Below are 25,625 nucleotides of genomic sequence, written 5' to 3' on the forward strand. Positions count from 1 at the left end.
TTTTTCTAGGATAAAAAGGTGCTGGCACTCAGACAGTCAACCTTATGTGGTAGGGTGACTATCCACAGTTCTGCCCTTCTAGTAGTCATGCAACATATAAAAAGGCAGCATTGCAACTATTCCCTAGAATGCCAACACATTTTTTTTTTGGGGGGGGGAAACAGAACTTACAGGATTTTATGCACAAAAACTACATATCAGTAGAATCACTGACCTTAGACATATATACACAAACATGGATATTATAGGCCTTGAAACACCACTATATACCAGTTCAATTTCTGTTTGTGATTTCTTGTTCTGTAATTAGTAAAGCTCAGTCTGTGTTTTTTGTGTGAAGTCATTTCAAATTGTCTTGTGTGTGGTAGTAATGGCAGGAGAGGAGATCAGAGAGAGAGAGGGGCAGTGAGGAGAGGGAATCAGGGGCCCCCTTCTTAATCTCTTCCCTGTCTAAAACCGGCCTTGGCTAGGTGTGTCCTTAAGAGAGGGTTGAGAAGTACTGCACTAAGGGATACCCAAACATTACAAAGGAAGAGAAATGGAGAACCAAAAATAGGAGAGAGTCATGAAATCCAAGCAAAGATGCAGAATCAAAGGTGCCTTTTTGCTGTGGAACAGCAGAGCCATTTATGATGAAATTAAAATATTACAGTTGAAGGAAAGAGTCAGGGTGGGGCAGAGAAAGAAAGCAGGAGGACATGAGGTTGAATAGGCAGGGAGTAGGGGAGCAGGAAAAAGAATAGTGGAAGAACCCTGAGGATCTCTAATTAGAAAACGAAGAATGTAAATTAAAGAACTAAGGCCGTTATTGGACAGACTTGTACAGTCTGTGTCCTATATGTGGTGATTTGGTGTAGAATGGGCTGGGGAGAGTATCAATGGGAACTCCACTAACTTGGAACATGAGGATGTTACTGGCCAGATTTTATGGTAGATATCCTGCAAACAGGATGGTTGGATAGGCTGGAATGAGTTTGGACGGCAACTTTAGCATTTGGAACCTAAGACAATACCAAGTGGACTTTACAGTCTATGACCCAGAAATATCAAAGAAGAGACAAGTTAGTTTAATCATGTATTTTTAATGGTTATAACTAATGGGCAGACTGGATGGACCGTTCAGGTCTTTATCTGCCGTCATTTAATGTGTTACAATGTTGTAAGAAGGCCTGTTAGAAAAACCACATTTTGCTTGTTCTCTTAAATTTGGGATATGATGCTTCAAAATGAATCTGAGCAGGGAGTTCATTCCAGAGATAAGGTCCAAGACAAGAAAAAGCAGAGTCCTTAGAAATACGCAGTAGCAGGTGCTTTGATGAAGAGACAGAAAGATCTTGCCTGAGAGGAATAGAGAAGGTGACCAGGGATATACGGAGATAACTGAAGCAGCTAAGCAAGTTGGTACGTGGGAGTAATAAGCTCAGTGCACCAAGACCAATCTGGAATCTAGTCTTGGATCATGGCTTGTTTATCAGACATAACTGCTTGAATGTTTCCCCATCATCACAAACTTAATATGACCAAGTCTATCGATTTCTTCTTAAAACTCACTTCCTTTTACATTTTTCTATTACCATGGATTGATTAAGGCTATGATCTTTCCTGTCCTCAAATCAGTGACTAATCCCTCTTTCCTGGTCTGCTCCCATACAAAATGTCAATAAAACATACTTCATTTTGTATGTTGATGATACTTTATCCTTTCCGTTGTTGCCTCCTGCTTGCATTACTGCAGCCTCCTCAAAAGTCTGCCATTCAACTGCCTGTCCTATAATCTCTCTAAAATTCATTGTATCACTTGCAGCTCTGTCCTTCCTCTTCTCTTCTGTTCCCCTTTGTTCTTCCTGCTTAGGGACAAGTTGCTGCTGTTTATAACCTCTCCGCTATTTCTAACTCAAGATTTTCCCTTTCTTGTTGCACAACATGCCTAGCGTGGCCTTTATTCTCTATTCTTTACGGAAAGGGTGGTTGATGCTTGGAATGCGTTCCCGAGAGAGGTGATGGAGAAGAAAACGGTAAGTTTAAACAAGCGTGGGATGAACACAGAGGCTCTCTAATGAGAAAATAATGGGTATACATTGAAGGAACTAAGGCCAGTACTAGGCAGGCTTGCACGGCCTGTGTCCCGTATATGGACATTCAGTTGAGGACAGGCTGGGGAGGGTTTCAATGGCTGGGATGGTTAAGATGGGCTGGAGTGAGCTTTGATGGAGACTCCAGTAGATGGAACCTAAGCATACTACCGGGCAGGGCTCTGGGTTTCTGGCTGATTGAATTTTCTGTTTTCTTCATATAAATTTTCAGTTTGTGTTTTTGCTTGCTGATTCTCCTTCTTGGATTTTAATTTGAAGACTTGAGCTGAAGTTAAGTTTAAATTTCTTACTATGGTTGGATATATTATTATAATTTGTAATGTATTTAGTTTTCTTACTTAACCTCATCTTTCTGTACAAGTGGATACTTGATATATATTGAAAATATGATAAATAAGTAAAAAAAGAAAAAGGACCATTTAAACTAAATTAATATATGGAGCATGTATGGTTGGGCAGACTGGATAGACCACTCGGGTCTTTATCTGCCGTCTTTTACTATGTTACTTTTTTATTTTGTGAGTTTATGGGCTCCTTTTACTAAGGTGTGCTAGCGTTTTTAGCGCACGCAGGATATTACCGCTCACTACATGGCTAGAACTAACTCGCCAGCTCAATGCTGGTGTTAGCATCTAGCATGCGGGGCAATGTAGCGTGCGCTATTCCGCGCGTTAATGCCCTAACGCAGCTTCGTTAAAGGAGCCTTATATTTCTTGTGATTGTATTTTGGTGGCTGCTTTCCCTTAATAGTTATGTATGTGTGGTTGGAGCCTGCCTAGGAATCAGGTGGAATACAAATTAATTAAATACAATTTTGTTTTGCTTCATCTGTGGCAGTCGTCGTTTGCTTAAAACTCATCTCTTTGGAATTGCTTTTATATCTAGAAACCCTAGCTGTTCGTGATCTTTATTTCTCAAATCTGGAATATGTTTTTATGGTGATACTCATGGTTTAATTTCTGTGGGAACAGCCTGGAATGAGGTTCCACCACTTCCTTTCAGACTCCAGAGCAGCAGGAATGCTGTTCCAGCCCTTCCCTTCCAGGCAGTCTGCAGGGAAGAGGAGAAGAGGAGTTGAGTCTGGAACAAAACAGAGAACAGTCACTCGGCTCCTTAATCTGGCCTCCTTTTTCCTGTTACCCCTGCTCTTGGCCTGCCCACCTTCCCCCTCCCAACAGTTCCATTTCCTTCCCCCCCCCCTTTTTATGAAGCCATGTTAGGCTTTTTTATCGCTGGAGCTAATACTGCTGTGGCAGGCAATAAAAAAGCCTAATACAGCTTCATAAAAGGGGGCCTAAGCCATGGTGATACTTAAAACTGGTAACTACAGTTCTAGCTTATAACTAGAACACAAGCTTCATGGAGCAGGGACTTCATCTATCTTATGTATCACTACAGTGCTGTGGACAGCTAGTGGCTCTTTAGATGTAATAATAGTGGATTAGTCTAGACTTGGCAGTAACTTGTGCCGCACAATGAGGGGAAACCTGGGCAATGTCCCTTTCCTATTCATGTTAGGTGATACTAGGATCCTAGATCTTTTCTGACAAGTTGGTCTTAGCTCTCATACCCATGGACTCCAGTTTCTCTAGGAAAGTAAGTCCATCCTCTCTGAGTCCAGAAACTCAACACGGTAAAACTAGAACTGGATGAGCTAGGGGGAGGTGCCATCCCTATTTTGACCTTCTTGTGACATAGTAAGTCATGAGGGAAATTGTTGTATACAAAGAGCTCTTGAGCTATTGCTTTCTTGCCTGGCTTGCTGGCCCTTCTCTGTGATGGAAGCCTCTAGGGGCATCTCTTTCCACTTTATCGTCTTGAAGCAAAAATGAAATCTAGCGCCTGCCGTTCAACTGCTGCCACATTGGGATGCCAGAGGTCAACCATGAACACCACATGTGGGCCATCTTCTGCCAAGCCTGCAAAGGGGTGAAAGAAAAATGACAGTACCAAAATGTGCTCAAACAGAGAATGAGAGAGAGATAGAGATGGGTTGGGAGAACTAGAAGAATTTGAGATTGACCAGGAGGAAACTGAGTTGAGGCACATTGTGAGAGGGGTGGGGTGGGGAGGAATGAAAGAAAGTAGCTGTAGTAATTCAGTCATCACTTCATGCTACTGTCCTTCCCTTTGCTTCTTCCCTCAAAATGTCTACAGTCCATTTCATTAGTTTGTACAAACCTTTCTGATGTTACTTAACACATCATTAGCGTGAAGTATTAGCAATTTCATATGCTGTCTTTGTACTTTGGATGTAGCTGGGTATTCTCTTACCATTATGTGACATGGTGTGCAAGAAGGAATCATCCACAAGGAGGCAATGTCCTTCTGCCCAGCACTGGGGTTCTCCACCTACTACTAGTTCACAACCAGGAGGGATCTTAATGCCTGCAGTACAGAATGACAAAAATAATAATAATAAAATCTTCAATGTTGGATATAAGCAGGACCTGGAAGGCAGAAGCAGAACTGTACTATAGATTGGGAACGGGGTGGGGGACAAGTCATGAAGTTTAAGTTTGGATCTAGGAACAATAGCATGAGCTGATCCAATGTAATAGTGCAGAGAAAATAAGTTATAACTGAAGAGAAAGGTTAAATATAATTTTACCTGTTACATTCCTTTCCTTAAACCCATACATTTGGACTAGTCTATCAGGATTCATGTCACCTTACCAGTAGATGGAGACAGAGAACACAGCTATGTAGTAACACCATGTTCTATAACAGGGCCTTTGCCTATAGCCTATCCTTCAGTCATCTGTACAAAGCGCAGTGAAGCAATGAAAGAAAACCCAATAAATTTTAGATCCCCTGATAATGCAATAGAAAAATACTGACCAGAACCCCCCAATTTCTCCACAACTGGTGGAAAAAGGACATATGTACAGAACAAGCCACACAAGCAGAGGGGAGAACCAACAAGCCCCACAGCAGACAAATTATCAGCTAACCAACCGATTTAGCTGTAATTGAAAAGACTGACTCAGGTAAATTAAACCAACATACGAGAAGGACCCGCTATACTTTAACTTAGCTCAGAGATATATAACTCTGAAGAGGGGGAGGTTACCCCCTCTTGGGATAAGAGTTTTTCATCCAATCATAGCATGATTATTAGTAAAAACGGATCCGACTCATGAAGGTATAAAATAATTGAAAATTGTATATATAACTTTGAATAATACTGCTTTCAAAAAAATTTTAGAGAGTTCAAAAGGTAATTGCGTTCAGGTTGTCACTAGAGGTGTGAAAGTGTACTTAACTTGTATGCAAAATACAGCTTCTCAGGGTCCCGACGCGGCTCTGTTTCGGCGTCTGCTTCAGGAGACCCCGCCAACTGAGAATGAAATTTTTGCGAAAGAGTCACACCATGTATAAATTCTCTAACTGTGATCTGAAATGCAAAAACAAAAGAAAAGAAAAATGCACCAGGAACGAGCGCTGAAACTCAAAAAGCTACTGTAACTGTGCAAGGTGTTTAAGCATTAATAACTGACAAGGCTGGAAGGAAATTTTTTTCATGCTTCTGCAATGTGAATCTATGACGTCATTACGTTCTTACGCTCGGATTTTCCCCTCCCGCTCCGGTTTAAAAATCGGAGCGGGTGCCGGCGTTCTCCGTTGCACGGAACTTTTTCAATTTTTGACTGGTACATCTCCTTTGTGCTCCTTCCAGCCTTGTCAGTTATTAATGCTTAAACACCTTGCACAGTTACAGTAGCCTTTTGAGTTTCAGCGCTCGTTCCTGGTGCATTTTTCTTTTCTTTTGTTTTTGCATTTCAGATCACAGTTAGAGAATTTATACATGGTGTGACTCTTTCGCAAAAATTTCATTCTCAGTTGGCGGGGTCTCCTGAAGCAGACGCCGAAACGGGGCCACGTCGGGACCCTGAGAAGCTGTATTTTGCATACAAGTTAAGTACACTTTCACACCTCTAGTGACAACCTGAACGCAATTACCTTTTGAACTCTCTAAAATTTTTTTGAAAGCAGTATTATTCAAAGTTATATATACAATTTTCAATTATTTTATACCTTCATGAGTCGGATCCGTTTTTACTAATAATCATTCTATGATTGGATGAAAAACTCTTATCCCAAGAGGGGGTAACCTCCCCCTCTTCAGAGTTATATATCTCTGAGCTAAGTTAAAGTATAGCGGGTCCTTCTCGTATGTTGGTTTAATTTACCTGAGTCAGTCTTTTCAATTACAGCCAAGTTTCTTTTCTGACTCCTTTTGTTACATTGTCCCTGTCTTATTGGAACCAACCGATTTAAGCAGAAGTGCAACAAAACATCAGGACTTCCCAGGTGACTCCTAGAATGGTCTAGCAGGATTCAAGGAAAGGAAATTAATAAGTAAGGCTAAATTTCACTTCCCTCATCATGCATGGGCAGTACTCAAGTTTTTCCAAATTAGGGGTGGGAAGGGAAGAAGCCAGGGTTGCTCAGATAATCTCAGCTTCTTTTTTGTAAAGCTTTATTCATTTTCAAAACTTATACAAAGCACAAAGTATACAATCAGAAGAATAACATATAAACAGCACTTATCTTCAAACAGATAATAAATAAAATATTTTACTCCCCTCCATCCTCCCTGCTCAGATAATCTCAGCTCTAAAGCCTGCATTCTCTCTGATCCAGACCTTGAACCTATGAAGCTTTGTAATAAACAGTAAAGAGAACCAAATCATCACTTTGCAAATATCCTCTGTTCGATATTCTGCCCAGCATGACCTAGAGCCCTTGTTGAGTTTAATTAAATTAAATTTAATTCAGGCGTGTATAGGCTTGTTGACCTAATAATTGTGGAGCAGGTTACAATGTTAAAATTCTAAAACAAAAACAAAATATGCATTTCTAAAATTCAATCCACATCCTCAAACTTAGATATAACCTGCAATCAGTATTATATTGTTATTGTATGTCAATAATCTTTAAATATTTGAATTTTCAGTTGCTTTTGGAAAGCCCAATAAACATGTAAGACTTTCAGCTCCCCACAAAGTTCATTCCAGAGGGTAAGAACCACATCTGAAAAACACTTGAAATGGTGTTCTCTCTAATCTGAATCTCTTTCAGAGGAATATTCCAAGTTATGAACATATTAGGAATGCAACTTTCTTTTAAAAACGTGGAGTGGCATTGTAGGGTCATGAAATGGTTAACTGTTGTTTAAAATATTGCTCTGGCCTACATAGCTGAAGAAAGTGTACAATCTATTGACTTCATCTGCCTAAAATGTATGTCCCTACCTTACCACATTGTAAGCTGAATAGATAAGAGTTTGAGCCATGATGTGCCCTGCCCTTCTGTACATTTAACATTTAGACCTGTAAGAGTTAGACAAGTGACCTGCTAGTGTGAGCTTGCTAGTGTGAGCTTAGGACCAATAATAATTGTAGAAAGTTATAGAAGTAACAAATGAAAATTGTAGTTTTTGCATATATTAGTTTGCAAAAAGGGCATAAAAGTCCATGTATTTCCTGTTTCTGACACTCTAGTAGGCAGGCTATTAACTGCACTAGAGTCCGGTATACCGTAATAAATTTCTTGTACTTTCTTCACACCTCTGACTTTGTGTGTCCAAGTGACCTTTCATTTGGCTTCCGAACAGGGACTTGAAGGTCTCTTGACCACTGGTTACTCGATTGGTCACTTGTTTCTGGTCCTACGGCTGACGTGTCTGCTTAGCCGGCTGCCTTCCTTTTGGGGGGTTAGCAGACCTCAGAACGTTTGACCGCTTCAACTGACTTATCTAGTCTCAGTTTAAAGTACAAGAATTTGTATCAGTTTAATTCTGTCCTGGAGTGGCCACCATCTGGTAAGTGGGGATTGATCATCCCTATCCTGTCTCTCATTTCCTGCCTAGTAAGCCACTTGATCTGTCGCTGAAAAGTTGTGGGGAAGGATTCTAGGAACTGTTATTTTCTGGTTGAGTAACTGAACTGAAATCTGTTGTGTTTTGTGTGTTTGAGAGTGTCTGAGACGTCCTTGAGGACGAAGCGAGTGTGGACCTGTTAGTACTGCGATTCCCTAGTCCGGAGACGGGCAGGGCCAGGAATTCAGGGAAGTGTTTTTGTCCTCCATTGCACAATGGGGGGATGTCTGTTTACCTGTGGGGATCCCTTGATATGTTAGCTAATTTAAAAAAAGGGATTTATCTCTGATTACACTTAACAAATCAACCCTTATTTGTCTGTGCCAGTTAGAATGGCCGATATTTGGTGTGGGCTGGCCCCCTCTGGCTCCCTGGAAGAGGACATAACCCGTCAGGTTTTTATGCATTCGTTTGCTGTCGGTTCCTCTTCCAGTCAGCCCATTTTGCATTCCAATGGGAAAACCCTTCCACTGGACAAACCTCCCAAGTAACCTGGACTCGTCTATCCCAGGGCTTTAAAATAGCCCCACTCTATTCAGCACCGCCCTTGCTTCAGACCTTGCCAATTTCTTCCCTTCATCTAATTCCCAAGTCCTGCAGTATCCCGGGTTCTTTATGAGTTCTGTCTGTCCAAATGTATCAGTGAAGTTTTAAACTGTCAGTTGTTTAAAGCAGGAGAGGGGAGTACCACTCCTCCTCCTTTTGTGATAAGGGCTATGAAGTGTTTAGCACTTCAAATGCGGTTTCTCCTGAAACAGATAAGTGGTTTTGCATTTGAAGTTTTTGGCTATGTTATAAAATTTTTATGTATATTCAGAAATGTATGTAAATGAAAAATATGATTTCTGGAACTTATATTCCATGCTAAAAAGAAGTTCTTTGTCCAAATTTAGTAGTTATTTGTCTAAATTTAAAAATTCTGAAAAGGACTACATCTGTAATTTGATCTCTTTGATCTTTAAGCACTTCTCTCTCTCCTTTGTGAAATTCTGTTGGAAGGGGGATTAAGTCTCTACTGAGACCCATGTTGATTGTAAAAAAAAATGAACAATGTTTAAACTTGTGAGTACAGTAAAACCTTGGTTTGGGAGCATAATTTGTTCCAGAAGCATGCTTGTAGTCCAGGGTACTCGTGTACAAAAATATACATACTTGTATTGCAAGCCCTTGCTCATTTGGAACAGTCACTGCATTCCTGCAGCGTCATATAGAGAGGAACCATTGGCTCAGTTGTGAAAATGTGATGCTTCTATACTGTATGTATGTGTATTGCAAGACGTTGCTGGTATAGCAAGTTAAAATTTAATCATTGCTTGTCTTATAGAACACTTGCAAACCAAGTTATTTGCAATCCAAAGTTATACTGTATATTCCAATCTTTATTTTGTATTTCTGTTTATAAATCATGTAAGTTTAGGTATAACAATGTAATTTTTAGGAATGCTTTTATATGGAAGTAAATATTTTTGCCAGTCAGCTGATAGTGAAGGGACTGCTGCTTTAGAGAGCGCTTGTGTCAGACTACCCTGCTTAGTGGGTGGATCCAGAACTGCATTTTACAAGTCAGCTCTTTGGGGTAGGAACTTGATACAGATAGTGGGTCTGCCTTTTAAATTTTCCTGTGGCCATATTTACATTGATTTCAAGTATGCCTTCCTCGTGTCACCTACCTTGGCTTTCAAATCTCCCAGGGTACCAGGTCCCTTCCTACACCCGTGTCCAGGCTGTCTGTAGTCTCCCTGTCCCTGATAACTGCAAGGCTCTGAGCACCTTTCTCAGTATTGCAGGATACTGTCCCATCTGGATCATTGATTTCTCTCCTATTGCCCACCCTCTGTATGATGCCTCCAAAACTTCTGACTCAGGCCCCTGCCCTCTGGCACTTCCGCCCAAGAAGCTGAGCTGTATGCCCTCACTTCTGCCCTGCGATATTCTGCTTCTTTAGTCTTGCAACATCTACACTGATTCCAAATATGCTTTCTTTACCTTGCATTCCCATAGGGCCATCTGGAAATATCGAGGTTTCATTACAGCCTCCGGCCGCCTGATCCATCATGCTCCCCTCATTCTTGACCTTCTTGAGGTCGTACAACTACCCTCACGTGTTTCTGTTATGCACTGCCATGCTTACAGACGCGTGACGGACCTTGTCTCTCGTGGCAATGCCCTTGCCAACTGCACAGCCCGAGCTGCCAGTCTCTGCCCCCTCCTTCGGCTCCTCTGTACACCATCATTCCTTTTCTGGACTCCCTTACACCCCAATACACTTCTCAGAAACAGACTTGGGCATGCACTATTTTGGGCCAGTCTGTTCTGAAAGGGGGGTGGATACAAAATGCGCCAATTCAAGTGCCAATTCTGGACCTACACACTGATACTTCAAACGCAAGCACAGCGGGTACCCTCATAGTTATTCCTCAACACCTGGCCCTCACGATTGTCAAAAGATGCCATGATTTGGCACACTCTGGAGAACCCGCTATAAAATTGACTCTCAAGAGACATTTCTTTATCAATCACCTTGATCAGCTAGTCCGGAATATGGTCCGACAGTGTGTTGTCGGTTCTAGAATAAAATTCCCAAATCAGATGACTGCCACCTCTTGGATACCAACCTATTGGAACATATCCGATGCAGGTTCTGTCTGTAGATTTTACCCACATGCCCATTTCCCGTTTCCTCAGTCACTTCCTAGTCTTCACAGACACCCTGACTAGATGGGTCAAAGCCTTCTTTACTTGCACTGAACGCGCCAGAGACGTAACCAAACACCTCCTGAATAATTCCGTGCTTTGGTCTCCCTGTTTCTATAGGCAGTGACAATGGCCCTGCTTTCATTGCCGATGTTGTCCAACAAATTGCTCAGGCCCTCCAAATTGAATAGAAATTATATGCTGTTTACTATCCTGAGAGCTCTGGTCAGGTCGAAAGAATAAACAGAACTCTTAAGACCCTTCTCACGAAATGAATTGAAGAAACTAATCTGTCCTGGCCTGTCCTGCTGCCTTCTGTTCTTTTTCAGATTAGATGCACCCCATCTAAACCCACTAAATTGTCCCCATTTGAGCTCATGTTCGGCCGGCCACCACCCATTATGAACCCAGGCCCTGGTTCTTTTGCTACTCTGGGATCAGATATCCTCCAGAGTCAGGTCCAATCTTTAGCTAAAGCCCTTCAAGAGCTCCACAAATGGGTCCTGGAAAGGGCCCCATTACCGATAGCTACACAAGTCCATGGGTATGTCCCTGGAAATACAGTATGGCTAAAACTTGGAAGTCAGACTCCCTGAAACCTAGGTGGATAGGTCCTTTTACTGTCCTAATTTCTTCTCTTACAGTTGTCAAGATGTCTGGACATGAAACTTGGTTCCACTACAACACGGATCTTCAGCTGAAGCTTTCTAAGACCTCAAAAGTTCTGAATATTTACCATTGGACTTAGCAGGTGTTCTGAATATAATTCTTTATAAGTGTTTGAGTTTAATTGACTGCCTGTGGTTCACCACTGCCTTTAGCAAGTGTCTTGAGTATAACTGTTTGAAGTTTTCAAAGAAAAATGAGTTTCATCTGTTAGTATATATAGATATGATATTTGTGTTGCCCTCACTTATGTTTCTTTTTCTGTAGTTCTTTCCTATTGTACTTAATAAGTGCCCCTAGCCCTTTGCCTGATGTTTGTTTGCAAGAAGGAGTTAAGTACAGAAAGTGTCAAACATCAGAGGGTATTTTCTGTTTCCAACCTACTGGTGATGAAGTTTAAAAGTGGGCGGAAATCTGCATTGATAATGTTGAGGGTCCACTTATCAACCAGACTCTTATTGTAGACCCTACTCGCCCGGTGTCTTTGTATTGTGATACATGTGTGTTATTTGATGTTTCTCAAGGTCATGGTACTACCCCTAATACAGTTTTGTGTGGCTCCCTAGATTGACAGCGTTATTATACCAAAAGTGCTAAGTATATATGTCTGTATAACCTGATGCCTTTAAGAACTGCCTCTATGAGGAAACCTTCACTAATGGTGAAGCCTGTTCTTCATGAGAAAGTGTCTTGTGGGCTACCTACAATAACCCACACAAATATCCCCCTAATACCCCGTCTGCCTCCCTTACTATAGGTCCTAGCTCCGGCCCCTTGTGTACTACAGGCTACTGTAATCCCATGGTTTTCACTCTCACTGACCCATATAACTGGAATGCCAATGTCCAAGTCCAAAAGGCCAGAGACCGCATGGTATTGTATATTGATGGTAAAAGGTGAGACCCAGGTACTGTTGTATATGTCCGAATTGTATCCCGCTCATGTGCTCCTGTCCATCACTCTTTGGTGTTTCCCCAGTTTTATGAAAGTAGATGCTAATATCCTGTAATCACTAGAAATCTGTTTATACAGTTTGCTGAAACTATAGGTCAGACTCTTAATGTTTTGTATGAGGAGGGACTGGTATGGGAGAACAGTGGCTATGGGAGGCAATGCAGTTGGACATGTTAAACCTGACTTCACAGACCCTCACTTTTACGTCATAGAAACATAGAAAAAGACGGCAGATAAGGGCCGCGGCCCATCTAGTCTGCCCACCCCAATGACCCTCCCCTATTTATCTCTGTGAAGAGATCCCACTGACGATCCCATTTCTTCTTAAAATCAGGCACGCTGCTTGCCTCGATCACCTGAAGTGGAAGTCTATTCCAGCGATCAACCACTCTTTCGGTGAAAAAGTATTTCCTGGTGTCGCCGTGCAATTTCCCGCCCCTGATTTTCCATGGATGTCCTCTTGTTGCCGTCGGACCTTTGAAAAAGAAGATATCTTCTTCTACCTCGATACGGCCCGTGAGGTATTTGAACGTTTCGATCATGTCTCCCCTCTCTCTGTGTTCCTCGAGTGAGTATAGCCGTAATTTATCCAGCCGTTCCTCGTACGGGAGATCCTTGAGTCCCGAGACCATCCGGGTGGCCATTCGCTGGACTGACTCAAGCCTCAGTACATCCTTGCGGTAATGAGGCCTCCAGAATTGTACGCAGTATTCCAGATGAGGTCCACGACCATCACGATGGGCCTTGTGAACCTCCATTGTTGCTTCCCACTGTCTTCAGTGCCCTTCAGACACTGCTTAATGGAACTTCCTATGAATGATGGTCAGCTCCTGATAGTTGATATTGGCTCTGTGATCTGTTTGCCTACACTTGGTTGCCTGCTAACTAGACTGGTACATGTGTACTTTGCATGATCCGTCCCAGTTTCTTCCTGTTACCGCTAGCCGATGGTGAACACCTGGGAGCCCCTGTATTCAACACCAGGGATCGCCAATAGCGGTCTACTTCCACCAATTCCCTTAAAATAGGTGAATGGGGTGATGACTGTCCTGCAAAATGGATCATTGCTGCTTATGGACCTGCCACATGGACCGAAGATGACACCTGGGGCTATCGGACCCCAATCTACATGCTGAACTGCATTATTTGTCTACAAGCTATATTCGAACTGATAACTAATAAGACCACCTGAGCTTTGAGTACCATTGTCAGAGCGAATGCTAAAATGCACACTGCTATCTATCAGAACTGCCTAGCTCTAGACAGAAGGTGGTGTCTGTGGTAAATTCAACCTCTTCAACTGCTGCCTTGAACTTGAGTAAAATGATTGAGGACGATGTGGATCGTATCACCAAACTGGCTCATGTTCCTGTCCAAACCTGGCGTGATCTTACTGCAGACTGGATCTCTGGTACCTTCAGCTCCTGGTTGCCCTCTGGTTCAGTACTGAAGATCATCTTGCTGGTTGCCGCCCTGTCTTCTCTGCTCCTTTGCTGCCTGCCCTGTGTGGTCCCCATAGCCATAAAGCTGCTCCACTGAACTATGGACTCTGCTGTTAAACGTTCCACTGCTGCATTGGCCCTTGCCCTCTCCCAGTATCGTCCCTTACCCACTGGGAACCCCGACTTTCCTGACCCCTAACTTTATTTTGTAAGGCTTGGCTCCTTAGGTACGCCAGCCTGAAAGGGGGGAATGTAGGGTCATGAAATGGTTAACTGTTGTTTAAAATATTGCTCTGGCCTACATAGCTGAAAAAAGTGTACAATCTATTGACTTCATCTGCCTAAAATGTATGTCCCTACCTTACCACATTGTAAGCTGAATAGATAAGAGTTTGAGCCATGATGTGCCCTGCCCTTCTGTACATTTAACATTTAGACCTGTAAGAGTTAGATAAGTGACCTGCTAGTGTGAGCTTAGGACCAATAATAATTGTAGAAAGTTATAGAAGTAACAAATGAAAATTGTAGTTTTTGTATATATTAGTTTGCAAAAAGGGCATAAAAGTCCGTGTATTTCCTGTTTCTGACACTCTAGTAGGCAGGCTATTAACTGCACTAGAGTCCGGTATACCGTCTAAGTCCATTTTGGATCTAAGTTGCTAGTCACCCAAAGTCGGAAACGTCCAAAGTCTATTCTTGAAAAATACATCCAAAATAATTTTTTTTCCGAGAATCTTCTACTTGTACGTCTAGCCATTTGATCGTCCAGATCGCTATGTAGTCTATCTTTATACCCCATTCTTGTCCAAAAAATTGTCCAAGTCAAAAACGCCTAGAACAAGACCTTTTGGATGTGGGAGGGACCAGCAAAGTGATGGACTGGATACCTAGACATGGTAACAGAGTAGTGGGGCACCTTAGAGGGCACTGCTGTGAACTTCACAAAAAGGGTGTCACATAAACATCTCACCACAACTTCCTTATAGGTCATGGTGAGCCCTCCCCAAACCTACTTTACCCACGTATTTACCACCCCAAAGCCCTTATGGCTGCAGATGCCACCTGTATTGCAATACAGTGGGGTATTGGTAGGTGCACATGTTTCACCATGAATGTAGTGGCTAGAGTGGCTTATGGGCCTCGGTCCTCCAATCTATGGTTCACTAGCCCACCCTCCCAGACTACATAAGACCTCTGTGCAGCTCTACTAGGCTTTCCTATGCCAGGTGCTGATATTTTGGAGGCAGGTATGTACTTTTTTATTCCGATTTTTGTGGTGGTGCTGTTGGAACAGTCAGTGATCACTGGGGGAGTGTGTGTGGGTCTTTACTTTGTCCCTGCAGTGGTTATCTGGTCACTTTTGATACCTTCTGGGCACATACTTGTTTTAAAATCGCCTAAGTCACAATGTATAAGTTCCATCTAGGAAGTCTCGTTGAACTTTTGATTATCGTTACAGGACGACTAAGGCCTCCTTTTACGAAACTGCAATAGCAGTTTTTAGTGCCGGGATCCACGCTGAATGGCCCATGGTGATCCCGACGCTCACTGAGTTCCTATGAGTGTCGGGAGCCGCGTGGGCCATTCAGCGTGGCTCTCCGTGCTAGAAATTGCTATCACAGTTTTGTAAAAGAGGGGATAAGTCTAGGTCAGCCCACATCCTGCCTACCTCCCGTCCTAACCACTCCTTAAGAAACGCCCTTTTCCACTCTGGGTGTACAGCAGCAATGAAAAGGCCTCAGTTGTTTTTAGATACATCTAAAACCCGTTTCGATTATCGGATGACTTGTCTTTTTGATCCTCCAAGTGCTGATTTATTTTCATTTCGATTATGTACCTCATATCTTTCAAATTATTTTTCAAATAAGATGGTTGTATTCTATGCATAACTTTAAATGCTGTACATAAAACTTTAAAAAGAAACCTAGATCCTGTAGGTAACCAATGCAACTTAGAAAGTAATAGAGTTGCATTGTCTCGTATGTGATCAATGCCCCCTTTTACAAAACCGGGCAAAAGGTTTTTAGCACCGGCCAGCACACTGAACGCTCTGTGCCGACACTCCTAGAAACTCTAAGACCGTCAGAGCAGCGCAGAGCATTCGGTATGCCGGCCGGCACTAAAAACCTCTTCCGCGTTTTTGTAAAAGGAGGGGCAAATGAGCAGTGATATTTTGGATTCTTTGTCATTTCTTTACTACGATAGTATTGCAATAACCAAGTTGATTTATAACAGTCACTTGCACTACCATGTGAAAATCTGCTCTGGTGTTAATGCTTAAATGGGGTTTTTTCCCAGCTAACATTGTATGATATGATTAATTTCCATTAAAAAAGGGAAAAAAATACCACAGAGCTTTAACACACCATAGAGACAAACATATAGCAAAAAAAATTTGATTAATTCAGTAGAAGGCTAATAATTCAAGTGAGCTACTTATGAAGGTAATCCAAGTCTCAAAAGGACTAGATTTTATTTTGCAATTTCTGATACCCTTTTATTGAACCAACATTAAAATTATACAGACATATTGTTTGCACAAGCTTTCCAGGCTACACAGGTCCTTTTCTCCAGATGATGAAAAGTAGAGGCGAAAAAGCTATTTAAACGATGAAACCTTATTAATTCAAAATATGACAAAAGAGGCCACTGAAAATAATAAAAAATTGCTATGAAACTAATGGAGATAGGGTCTCAACTGCTACACACTCTTCAATTTTACCCAAGTCTTTCTCACCACCTGATCAATTTGAGTTTACAATGTTAGTAAGGATGAAAGAATTATCCCTAGGTTTTTAACCTCTGATTTAACTTTTATATTATAGTGCAAACAATACATTCCATTGGCACTACAGCAGGCCCTTTCCATAATATTTTTGTTTCAGCCACATCTATTTGTAAGGAATTATAAGTCATCCATAGATAAATACTTTTCATATAGTTCTCCAATTGATTTTTTTGTATCATTGAAAGACTCTACCATAAGCATGAAAAACTACATCATCAATGGTACAATATGGGGCTCATAATCGAAACAGAAATACAGTACAGTACAGTCTAAAAACCTACCAAAGTCGGCACTTGGATGATCAAAAAGACAGGTCATCCAAGTGCTGATAATCAAAATGGGTTTTTAGGCGTATCCAGAGACTTTTTAGTCCTCTGAATCTCGTTCTGCGCACAAAGCAGAATGAGGCATTTTTGGAGGAGTGGTTAGGGCGGGATGTGGGCCAACCTAGACTTGGGGCTCCTTTAACTAAGGTGTGCTAGCATTTTTAGCGCACACAGGATTTTAGCATGCGCTAAACCCGCGCTACGCTTCTAGAACTAACGCCAGCTCAATGCTGGCGTTAAGGTCTAGCGCGGGCGGCAATTTAGCGAACGCTATTCCGTGTGTTAAAGCCCTAACGCACAGTTCTTCAACCGCCGGTCTGCGGACCGGTGCCGGTCCACAGGAAATTTTTGCCGGTCCGCACAGGGCCGGCAAGACTGACTGACTTCAACTTCCTGCCGGTCCGCACAGGGCCGGCAAGATCAACATCCGAAGTCTGCGCTGGGACGGAGAGATCTTGGGGAGTCTCCGACAGTGGCTTTCTCCCCTCTCTACAGCTCTCCTTTACTTCCCAGCGCAGCGATTCACGAAGGCAGCCTCGGGGCTTTTGCTGAGTCACGGCTGCCTCTGATGATGCAACTTCCTCTTTCCTCAGAGGCGGCGCGACCCAACAAAGGATCCGAGGCTGCCTTCGTGAATCGCTGCGCTGGGAAGTAAGAAGAGCTGCTTAGAGGGGAGAAAACCACTACCAGAGTCTGGGAAGCTGCTGGGCAAGGGGAAACAGGGACAGCTGCTACTGGAGAGGGAGAAGGAGAGATGCTTTTGGGAGGGGAGGAGGGAAAGGAATCTGGGAAGCTGCTGGGCAGGGGAAAAAAAAGGGACAGCTGCTACTGGAGAGGGAAAAGGAGAAGGAGAGATGCTTCTGGGAGGGGAGGAGGGAAAGGAATCTAGGAAGCTGCTGGGCAAGGAAAAAAAGGGACAGCTGCTACTGGAGAGGGAGAAGGAGAAGGAGAGATGCTTCTGGGAAGGAAGGAGGGAAAGGGATCTGGGAAGCTGCTGGGCAAGGAAAAAAAGGGACAGCTGCTACTGGAGAGGGAGAAGGAGAGATGCTTCTGGGAGGGGAGGAGGGAAAGGGATCTGGGAAGCTGCTGGGCAAGGAAAAAAAGGGACAGCTGCTACTGGAGAGGGAGAAGGAGAGATGCTTCTGGGAGGGGAGGAGGGAAAGGAATCTGGGAAGCTGCTGGGCAAGGAAAAAAAGGGACAGCTGCTACTGGAGAGGGAGAAGGAGAAGGAGAGATGCTTCTGGGAGGGGAGGAGGGAAAGGAATCTAGGAAGCTGCTGGGCAAGGAAAAAAAGGGACAGCTGCTACTGGAGAGGGAGAAGGAGAAGGAGAGATGCTTCTGGGAGGGGAGGAGGGAAAGGAATCTAGGAAGCTGCTGGGCAAGGAAAAAAAGGGACAGCTGCTACTGCAGAGGGAGAAGGAGAAGGAGAGATGCTTCTGGGAGGGAGGAGGGAAAGGAATCTGGGAAGCTCCTGGGCAAGGGAAAAAAAGGGACAGCTGCTACTGGAGAGGGAGAAGGAGAGATGCTGCTGGGAGGGGAGGAAGGGAAGAGAGTTACTGCTGGACAGGAGGAGGGAAGGGAGAATGAAAAAAGGAAGGAAACAGCTGGCAGAGAGATTAGAGGAGGGGAAGGGGAGACACAGGCATGAGAAAGTAGAGAGATTGATGATAGGAAGGGGTCAGCAGAAAAATAAGCAGAGAGGGACAACGATGATAGATCTGGCGTAGGAGAGATAAAAATGAAGAGCAGTGAAGCTGGAATGAATCATGTAAAAAGGAGAGAGGGGGCACAAGCTGGATGGAAAGGGGAGAGGGGCATAGAAAGAAGACAGATACCATATGGAAGGGGGAGAGGACAGACAGTGGATGGAAGGGGCAGATGCTGGATTGAAGAGACAGAGAGGGCAGACGCTGGAAGGAAGAGAGTGAAAAGAAGATTGAAAGCAGAAACCAGAGACGACAAAAGGTAGAAAAAAATAATTTTATTTCTATTTTGTGATTAGAATATATCAGATTTGAAATATATATCCTGCTAGAGCTGGTGTTAGACATAACTGGGGACTGCAAAACACAGGCAGTGCTTCTTTAGCTTCCAGCTGGCTTAGGGCGCTCTCTGACCAGGGGGCAGTTGCCCTAGTTGCACTCCCCTAAAACTATTCCTGTCATGTGTGACTGCAGTATTCTGTTAGCATGATATTTCTGTGTAGCATTCTGTAATAATTTGGCTTGTTCGGTTTTCTTGATAGTAGAGGGGATATATGTGAAGAGGAGGGGAGACAGGGGTTTTGTTGATCCTGCTCTGAATTATTTGTATTTATAAAATGACAATTGTACAGAATATTGTTTCTTTTTATACTTTAATAAAATACATTCAATATAAAATCATAACTGAGGCTTGTGTGGATGGGATCAGATGATTTGTGGGGACTGAGCTCGCGGAGATGGGGCGGAAATGGGGTTTTTAAATTTTAGTCCTAGTAGTTTGCCGGTCCACAAAATAATTCTTTTTTTCTGCCGGTCAACGGGTGTAAAAAGGTTGAAGAACACTGCCCTAACGCATCTTTGTAAAAGGAGCCCTTAGTCATACTGCAGGGATAATCAAAAGTTTGATGAAACTGCTTAGATAGAACTTATACATTGTGACTTAGGCGATCTAAAAACAGGTATAAGTGCCCAAAAGGTATCCAAAGTGTCCAGAGAACCACTGCAGGGACAAAGTAAAGATCCCATACAAACTCCCCCCGTGTTCACTGACCTCCTCATAGCACCATAAAAATCAGAATAAAAATGTACATACCTGCTTCCGAAACATCAGCACTTGGCATAAGAAAGCCTAGTAGAGCTGCACAGAGGTCTTATGTAGTCTGGGGGGTGGGCAAGTGAACCCTTGAGAGGAGGATCGAGGCACATAATACCAACCCCCCCCAAACCTACTCTCCTACCATACAGGTGCCACCTGCAGCCATACAGGCTATTGGGGTTGTCGATAGGTAGGTACAGTGGGTTTGGGGGGATCACCATAATCTGGTGAGATGTTTATGTGGCACCCATTTTGTGAAGTTCACAGCAGTGCCCTGTAAGGTGCCTCAATGCTCTCTTGCCATGTCTGGGTGCCTAGTCCATCACTTTTCTGGCCCCTCCCACATCCAAAAGGTCTTGTTCTGGACGTTTCAGACTTGGACGAATATTTGGTCAAGAATGTGGTATAAAGATAGATGTACTGTCGGTTTGGATGATCAAACGCCTGGACATACAGAAAGATGAGTTTTGGGGAAAAAAAAAATTTGAACGTGCTTTTCGAGAATGGACCTTTTGCGGCTGCCAACTTTGGGCAACTAGCACCCTAAGTCCAAATTGGACTTAGACGTTTCTTTTGATTATGGCCCTCCATGTGTTCTACCTCCACATGTTGGACATAGGGCGCTAGTCGCCCAAAGTCAGCAGCCGCAAAAGGTCCATTCTCGAAAAGTATCGCTATCATTGAAGAGCCACTATGAGAGGCTTGCTCAAGCTTGGTGCATCAGAGGAAGATGAAATCCAAAATCTGAGACTGCAGAGATGACTGGACTAATAATACTCACTGGAGAAGCTGCATATGAGCTGTGGCCCACACAATCAAATGCAGCGTGGTGGCCATAGAACCTAGGTGTTGGAGATAATCCTAAACTACTGGGAGCCTCTGAGTAGAATCTTGGCCTCTTTCATGGGTCTTGAAAATCTGACCCACTGTCATATTAAAAAGCGCACTCATGTACTTCAAGGACTAATTTGAACTAGCTTGTTCTTGTAATTCACTACTCAGCCCAGAATCTCCAGGAGTCTCAAGTCCCTGACAGTGGTCTACCACATGACATCAGATGAATCAAGATGCTCTATCAATGCAGGAAGGCAGCAACTGTCAGTATAACTACAGGGCTGTACTCGGGTCAAACAGCAATGCCTTGAACTAGATAGCTCTGGTTCTTTGGACTAAAAAATGAAAGCAGGCTTCTGATGGTCTAGGGAGGACAAAATCTCCCCTCTCCTGACCATCACCCACACATCGTGTGAAAATGAAGGGTCCTGACCCCCATTTTTTCTTCTCCTTTTCTATCTAGATAATGGAGTTGTTTCTTTCTCTTTTTAGTTCCTCTGTTTTATAACTGCTTAGAAAGATAACTCTTAGATGGTATATCAAATTTTTAATAAACTTGAAACTAAATAATTGACCCCTTTGAGGTTGACATCTGGCTTGAATGACCCATCCTTCTTCAGGACTACAAAACAGATGGAGTATCAAATGGTCCCCAGAGTGCTGAACAACATAACAACATAAGAATAGCCGTACTGGGTTAGACCAAAGGTCCATCTAGCCCAGTATCCCGTCTTCAAAGTGGCCAATCCAGCATCTAGCACTGAGTTGGCTTGCGATCCTCACAGATGCCAGAGCAAAGCCAGGCCTGGTTTCCTTACCACTCGCCCACTGGCAGTGCCAATGAGAGGAGCTGGTTGGCAGGGAGCCATTTTTGGTTCCCTCCATATTTGCATCATCTGTGGCTGCACCACTCACACAGCGCTTGGTAGGGCACTGCCCTTGCTGTTGGAGTCCAGAAGGGTGTGCTTTTTCCTAGCGGTGCTACAGCAGCAGTTTTCTCCTAGCAGTGGGACCCCAGAAGGCTTGGTCTCTCTCACCAAACGCCATGCAAGAAAGCTGGATGAGCCTTTACCCAGCATCTAGCACTGAGTTGGCTTGTGATCCTCACAGATGCCAGAGCTAAGCCAGGCCTGGTTTCCTTGCCACTCTGTGCTCGGGGAACACTGTACATAAGAACATAAGAATAGCCTTACTGGGTCAGACCAAAGGTCCATCTAGCCCAGTATCCCGTCTTCAAAGTGGCCAATCCAGATCACAAATACCTGGCAAAACCCCAAATAGAAGCAACATTCCATGCTACTGATCCAGGGCAAGCAGTGGCTTCCCCCATGTCTGTCTCAAGAGCAGACTATGGACTTTTTGTCCAGGAACTTGTCCAAACCTTTTTTAAAACCAGCTATGTTAACCACTCTTACCACTGGGACTATGGTCTCTAGGGCCAGGATTTTTATTAGGGTTGGCTCTACTGCAGATTGTTTTACCTCAGAAAAACTTGGGGAAAGAATAAAGGCATTTGAAATGGGAGAAGACAATTCAAAGGCATATCCATTGCAAATCCTCAGGGATTTTTATGTTGTGCAAACCCTGAAATTTGTATGTAATACTGTGAGCCGCATTGGATAAAGGTGGATAAAAAATGTTTTAAATAAATAAATAATGTCTAAAACACACTGGTATGAGGTGAATGATATGGCTCTGCTTTTGGTAAAACCACTGAAGGTATACCCCTCCCCCAAGGACTTTCATTGGGTAGCTTAGGCTGATCTAGATCTTCTGAAGTTCCCATTCTTTGGCTGTTATGCACCTTCAAATGGCTTGGACTTGCATTGCAAATGAGGCAGTATATAAAATGTTAATCTATATATATAAAATCGGAGGTATGTATGTGTGTATGTATGTGTGTGTGTATGTGTGTATGTGTGTATGTGCCGCGATCACGCAAAAACGGCTTGACCGATTTGAACGAAACTTGGTATGCAGATCCCTCACTACCTGGGATGATATGTTCTGGGGGTCTCGCAGCCCACCTGCACACGTGGGCGGAGCTACAAACATAAAATCAGATTTCACCCATTCATGTCAATGGAAAAAATGTAAAAAGCTGCCATTCTCACAGTAATTCAAAAACGGCTTGACCGATTTGAACGAAACTTGGTATGCAGATCCCTCACTACCTGGGGTGATATGTTCTGGGGGTCTCGCGGCCCACCTGCACACGTGGGCGGAGCTACAAACAGAACATCAGATTTCACCCATTCATGTCAATGGAAAAAATGTAAAAAGCTGCCGTTCTCACAGTAATTCAAAAACGGCTTGACCGATTTGAACGAAACCTGGTATGCAGATCCCTCACTACCTGGGGTGATATGTTCTGGGGGTCTCGCGGCCCACCTGCACACGTGGGCGGAGCTACAAACAGAACATCAGATTTCACCCATTCATGTCAATGGAAAAAATGTAAAAAGCTGTCATTCTCACAGTAATTCAAAAACGGCTTGACCGATTTGAACGAAACTTGGTATGCAGATCCCTCACTACCTGGGGTGATATGTTCTGGGGGTCTCGCGGCCCACCTGCACACGTGGGCAGAGCTACAAACAGAAAATCAGATTTCACCCATTCATGTCAATGGAAAAAATGCAAAAAGCTGCCAACGCAAAAACGGCTTGCCCGATTTGAATGAAACTTGGTATGCAGATCCCTCACTACCTGGGGTGATATATTCTGGGGGTCTCGCGGCCCACCTGCACACATGGGCGGAGCTACAAACAGAAATTCATATTTCACCCGTTCATGTCAATGGAAAAAATGTAAAAAGCTGCCAACGCAAAAACGGCTTGCCCGATTTGAACGAAACTTGCAACACATCTTCCTTTTCAGTTTAAGAGATTGCAAATTCCAGTGAGACTTGCATTCTCTATCACAATCAACAAATCACAGGGACAGACTATTACATACTGTGGAGTGGATTTAAGATCCCCCTGTTTTTCCCATGGACAACTCTATGTTGCTTGCTCAAGGGTGGGTTCACCCAAGAATTTATATGTTCTTGCTCCTGGAGGTGAAACTAAAAATGTTGTTTATAATCAAGTTTTGTGTTAGTTGTATTGTATTCATTTTGTCAAATATTTCACATTATAATTTGAATATTGTACTTTTTATAAAGCTGTAAAAAAATAATTTCATTCACCACTATAAAGTATCTTTATTTGAATCCATTTACAGTGTTATTGCTATAATTAAATACCCGTGCAACGCCGGGGCATCAGCTAGTAAATGATAAATAATTGCTGCTGAATGCTGTTGCCTAGGACAGTAAGGCCTGGCATCTCTCATGTGGCCTGGATATTCAGGCTCCAGATGAGCACACAAGACCAATTCTATAGCAAACTTCTGAGGCATGACTTCTTCCCATTTCCTCAACCAAATTCTCATGGGATAATGAGTTCCTGCGGGGACGGGGAAAAACTTGTCTCTATGTCATTTTCTAATACTCAGTTATGCTAGTATTCTGTAAAGGAAAATACAGAATAGGCCCCTCTTTTAAGAACTGCCCTCTATGTAATTTTGGTTTACACAACAAGCAAGTGTGGGCCAGGGGCAAGGAGCTGGTTTTAAGAAAGGTTTGGACAATTTCCTGGAAGAAAAGTCCATAGTCTGTTATTGAGAAAGACATGGGGAAAGTCACTGCTTGCCCTGGATTGGTAGCATAGAATGTTGCTACTCTTTGGGTTTTGGCCAGGTACTAGTGACCTGGATTGGCCACTGTGAGAACGGGCTACTGGGCTTGATGGATCTTTGATCTGACCCAGTAAGGCTATTCTTATGTTCTTATGTACAGTGTTCCCCAAGCACAGAGTGGCAAGGAAACCAGGCCTGGCTTAGCTCTGGCATCTGTGAGGATCACAAGCCAACTCAGTGCTAGATGCTGGGTAAAGGCTCATCCAGCTTTCTTGCATGGCGTTTGGTGAGAGAGACCAAGCCTTCTGGGGTCCCACTGCTAGGAGAAAACTGCTGCTGTAGCACCGCTAGGAAAAAGCACACCCTTCTGGACTCCAACAGCAAGGGCAGTGCCCTACCAAGCGCTGTGTGAGTGGTGCAGCCACAGATGATGCAAATATGGAGGGAACCAAAAATGGCTCCCTGCCAACCAGCTCCTCTCATTGGCACTGCCAGTGGGCGAGTCGCACAGGGCACAACCCCAGCTCAGTATGGTCTTGCTGTGCTGTAAGACAGGTTTCCCGATACTGAATGCAAATAACAGAAATGCCTCCCTAGCACCAGCAGGTTATGCTCTCACCAGGCTGGAGTAGCACGGAATGCCGACTACAAGTCTCTTTCCTTTGGCCTGACAGGAAACACTCATTTCTCCTCCCCTCTAAGAAGTAACCCCGAAACTCATCGGTGGGCAGGGAGAGCAATCTTACCAAGTTGGCATCTCACCCTTGTGTTGGTTGGCCCACACTTTCCAGGGACTGTCGCACCAGGGAACAGTAGAGAGAAGCCGGCATTTCCAAAGACGTTGCCTCCAATGAAGGTGCGTAGGGATCTCAGCAAGCGGTATGTTCGTGGGCAGCTGCAGCAATTTCCAGTTATACGCCTGCCTTTTCGATAGAGGTAGAAAGTGTACTGTCCCCCTCCAGGCTTCGGTGTCCATTCTGCAGCCATTGCGCTGTTGGTGTCATTGGTGAAATCCCGCTGAATACCCCCAAAGTCCTTGAGGATGGCAGGGAATCCATGCTCCAGTGTCTCGACATCGTGCCGCTGTGTATCATGGGAGAGGTATGGTGTGGAGGGCAGATCAGGCAGGAAGAAGACATCAGGATTCTGCACACCACGGGATTCCCTGAAGTTCAGTGACTGCCGGCGTATTCCCCTGTGCACTCTGCTCATGCCAGACCAGGAGTAGCGCCCAGCATAGTCTTGAAGGTAATGGTAGAGGCGACGGTCTGTCCCAGAGCCCAGGTCTGTACCAAACAGTAGCTCTTCATGGAAGCTTAGGGGAACGAGGGTGGCCTGTGGTGTCTCCTCCCAGCCCATACGGTAACAGTGCCAAAGGAACACCAGCGCTGGTAGTGTGGATAGTGCCAGAAATAGGTCCAGAAGTCGTTTGGTGGCCCACTCTTCACTGTCCTGCTGCAGCAT

At 43.8% G+C, this 25,625-nt stretch overlaps 1 protein-coding gene across 1 annotated transcript; it reads right to left on the reverse strand.

The window, feature by feature from the left end:
• Positions 1–3,902: 3,902 nt before the first annotated feature.
• ASPHD1 (aspartate beta-hydroxylase domain containing 1) lies at positions 3,903–25,625 on the reverse strand. Its single transcript, XM_033944066.1, has 3 exons — positions 24,908–25,625; positions 4,368–4,481; positions 3,903–4,012 (listed from the first exon to the last, which is right to left on the reverse strand). Exons 1-3 carry the CDS (start codon positions 25,623–25,625, stop codon positions 3,903–3,905), a joined length of 942 nt encoding a protein of 313 aa, XP_033799957.1.

This window comes from Geotrypetes seraphini, chromosome 5 (assembly GCF_902459505.1).
Source record: "Geotrypetes seraphini chromosome 5, aGeoSer1.1, whole genome shotgun sequence".
NCBI classification, from domain to species: Eukaryota; Metazoa; Chordata; class Amphibia; order Gymnophiona; family Dermophiidae; genus Geotrypetes; species Geotrypetes seraphini.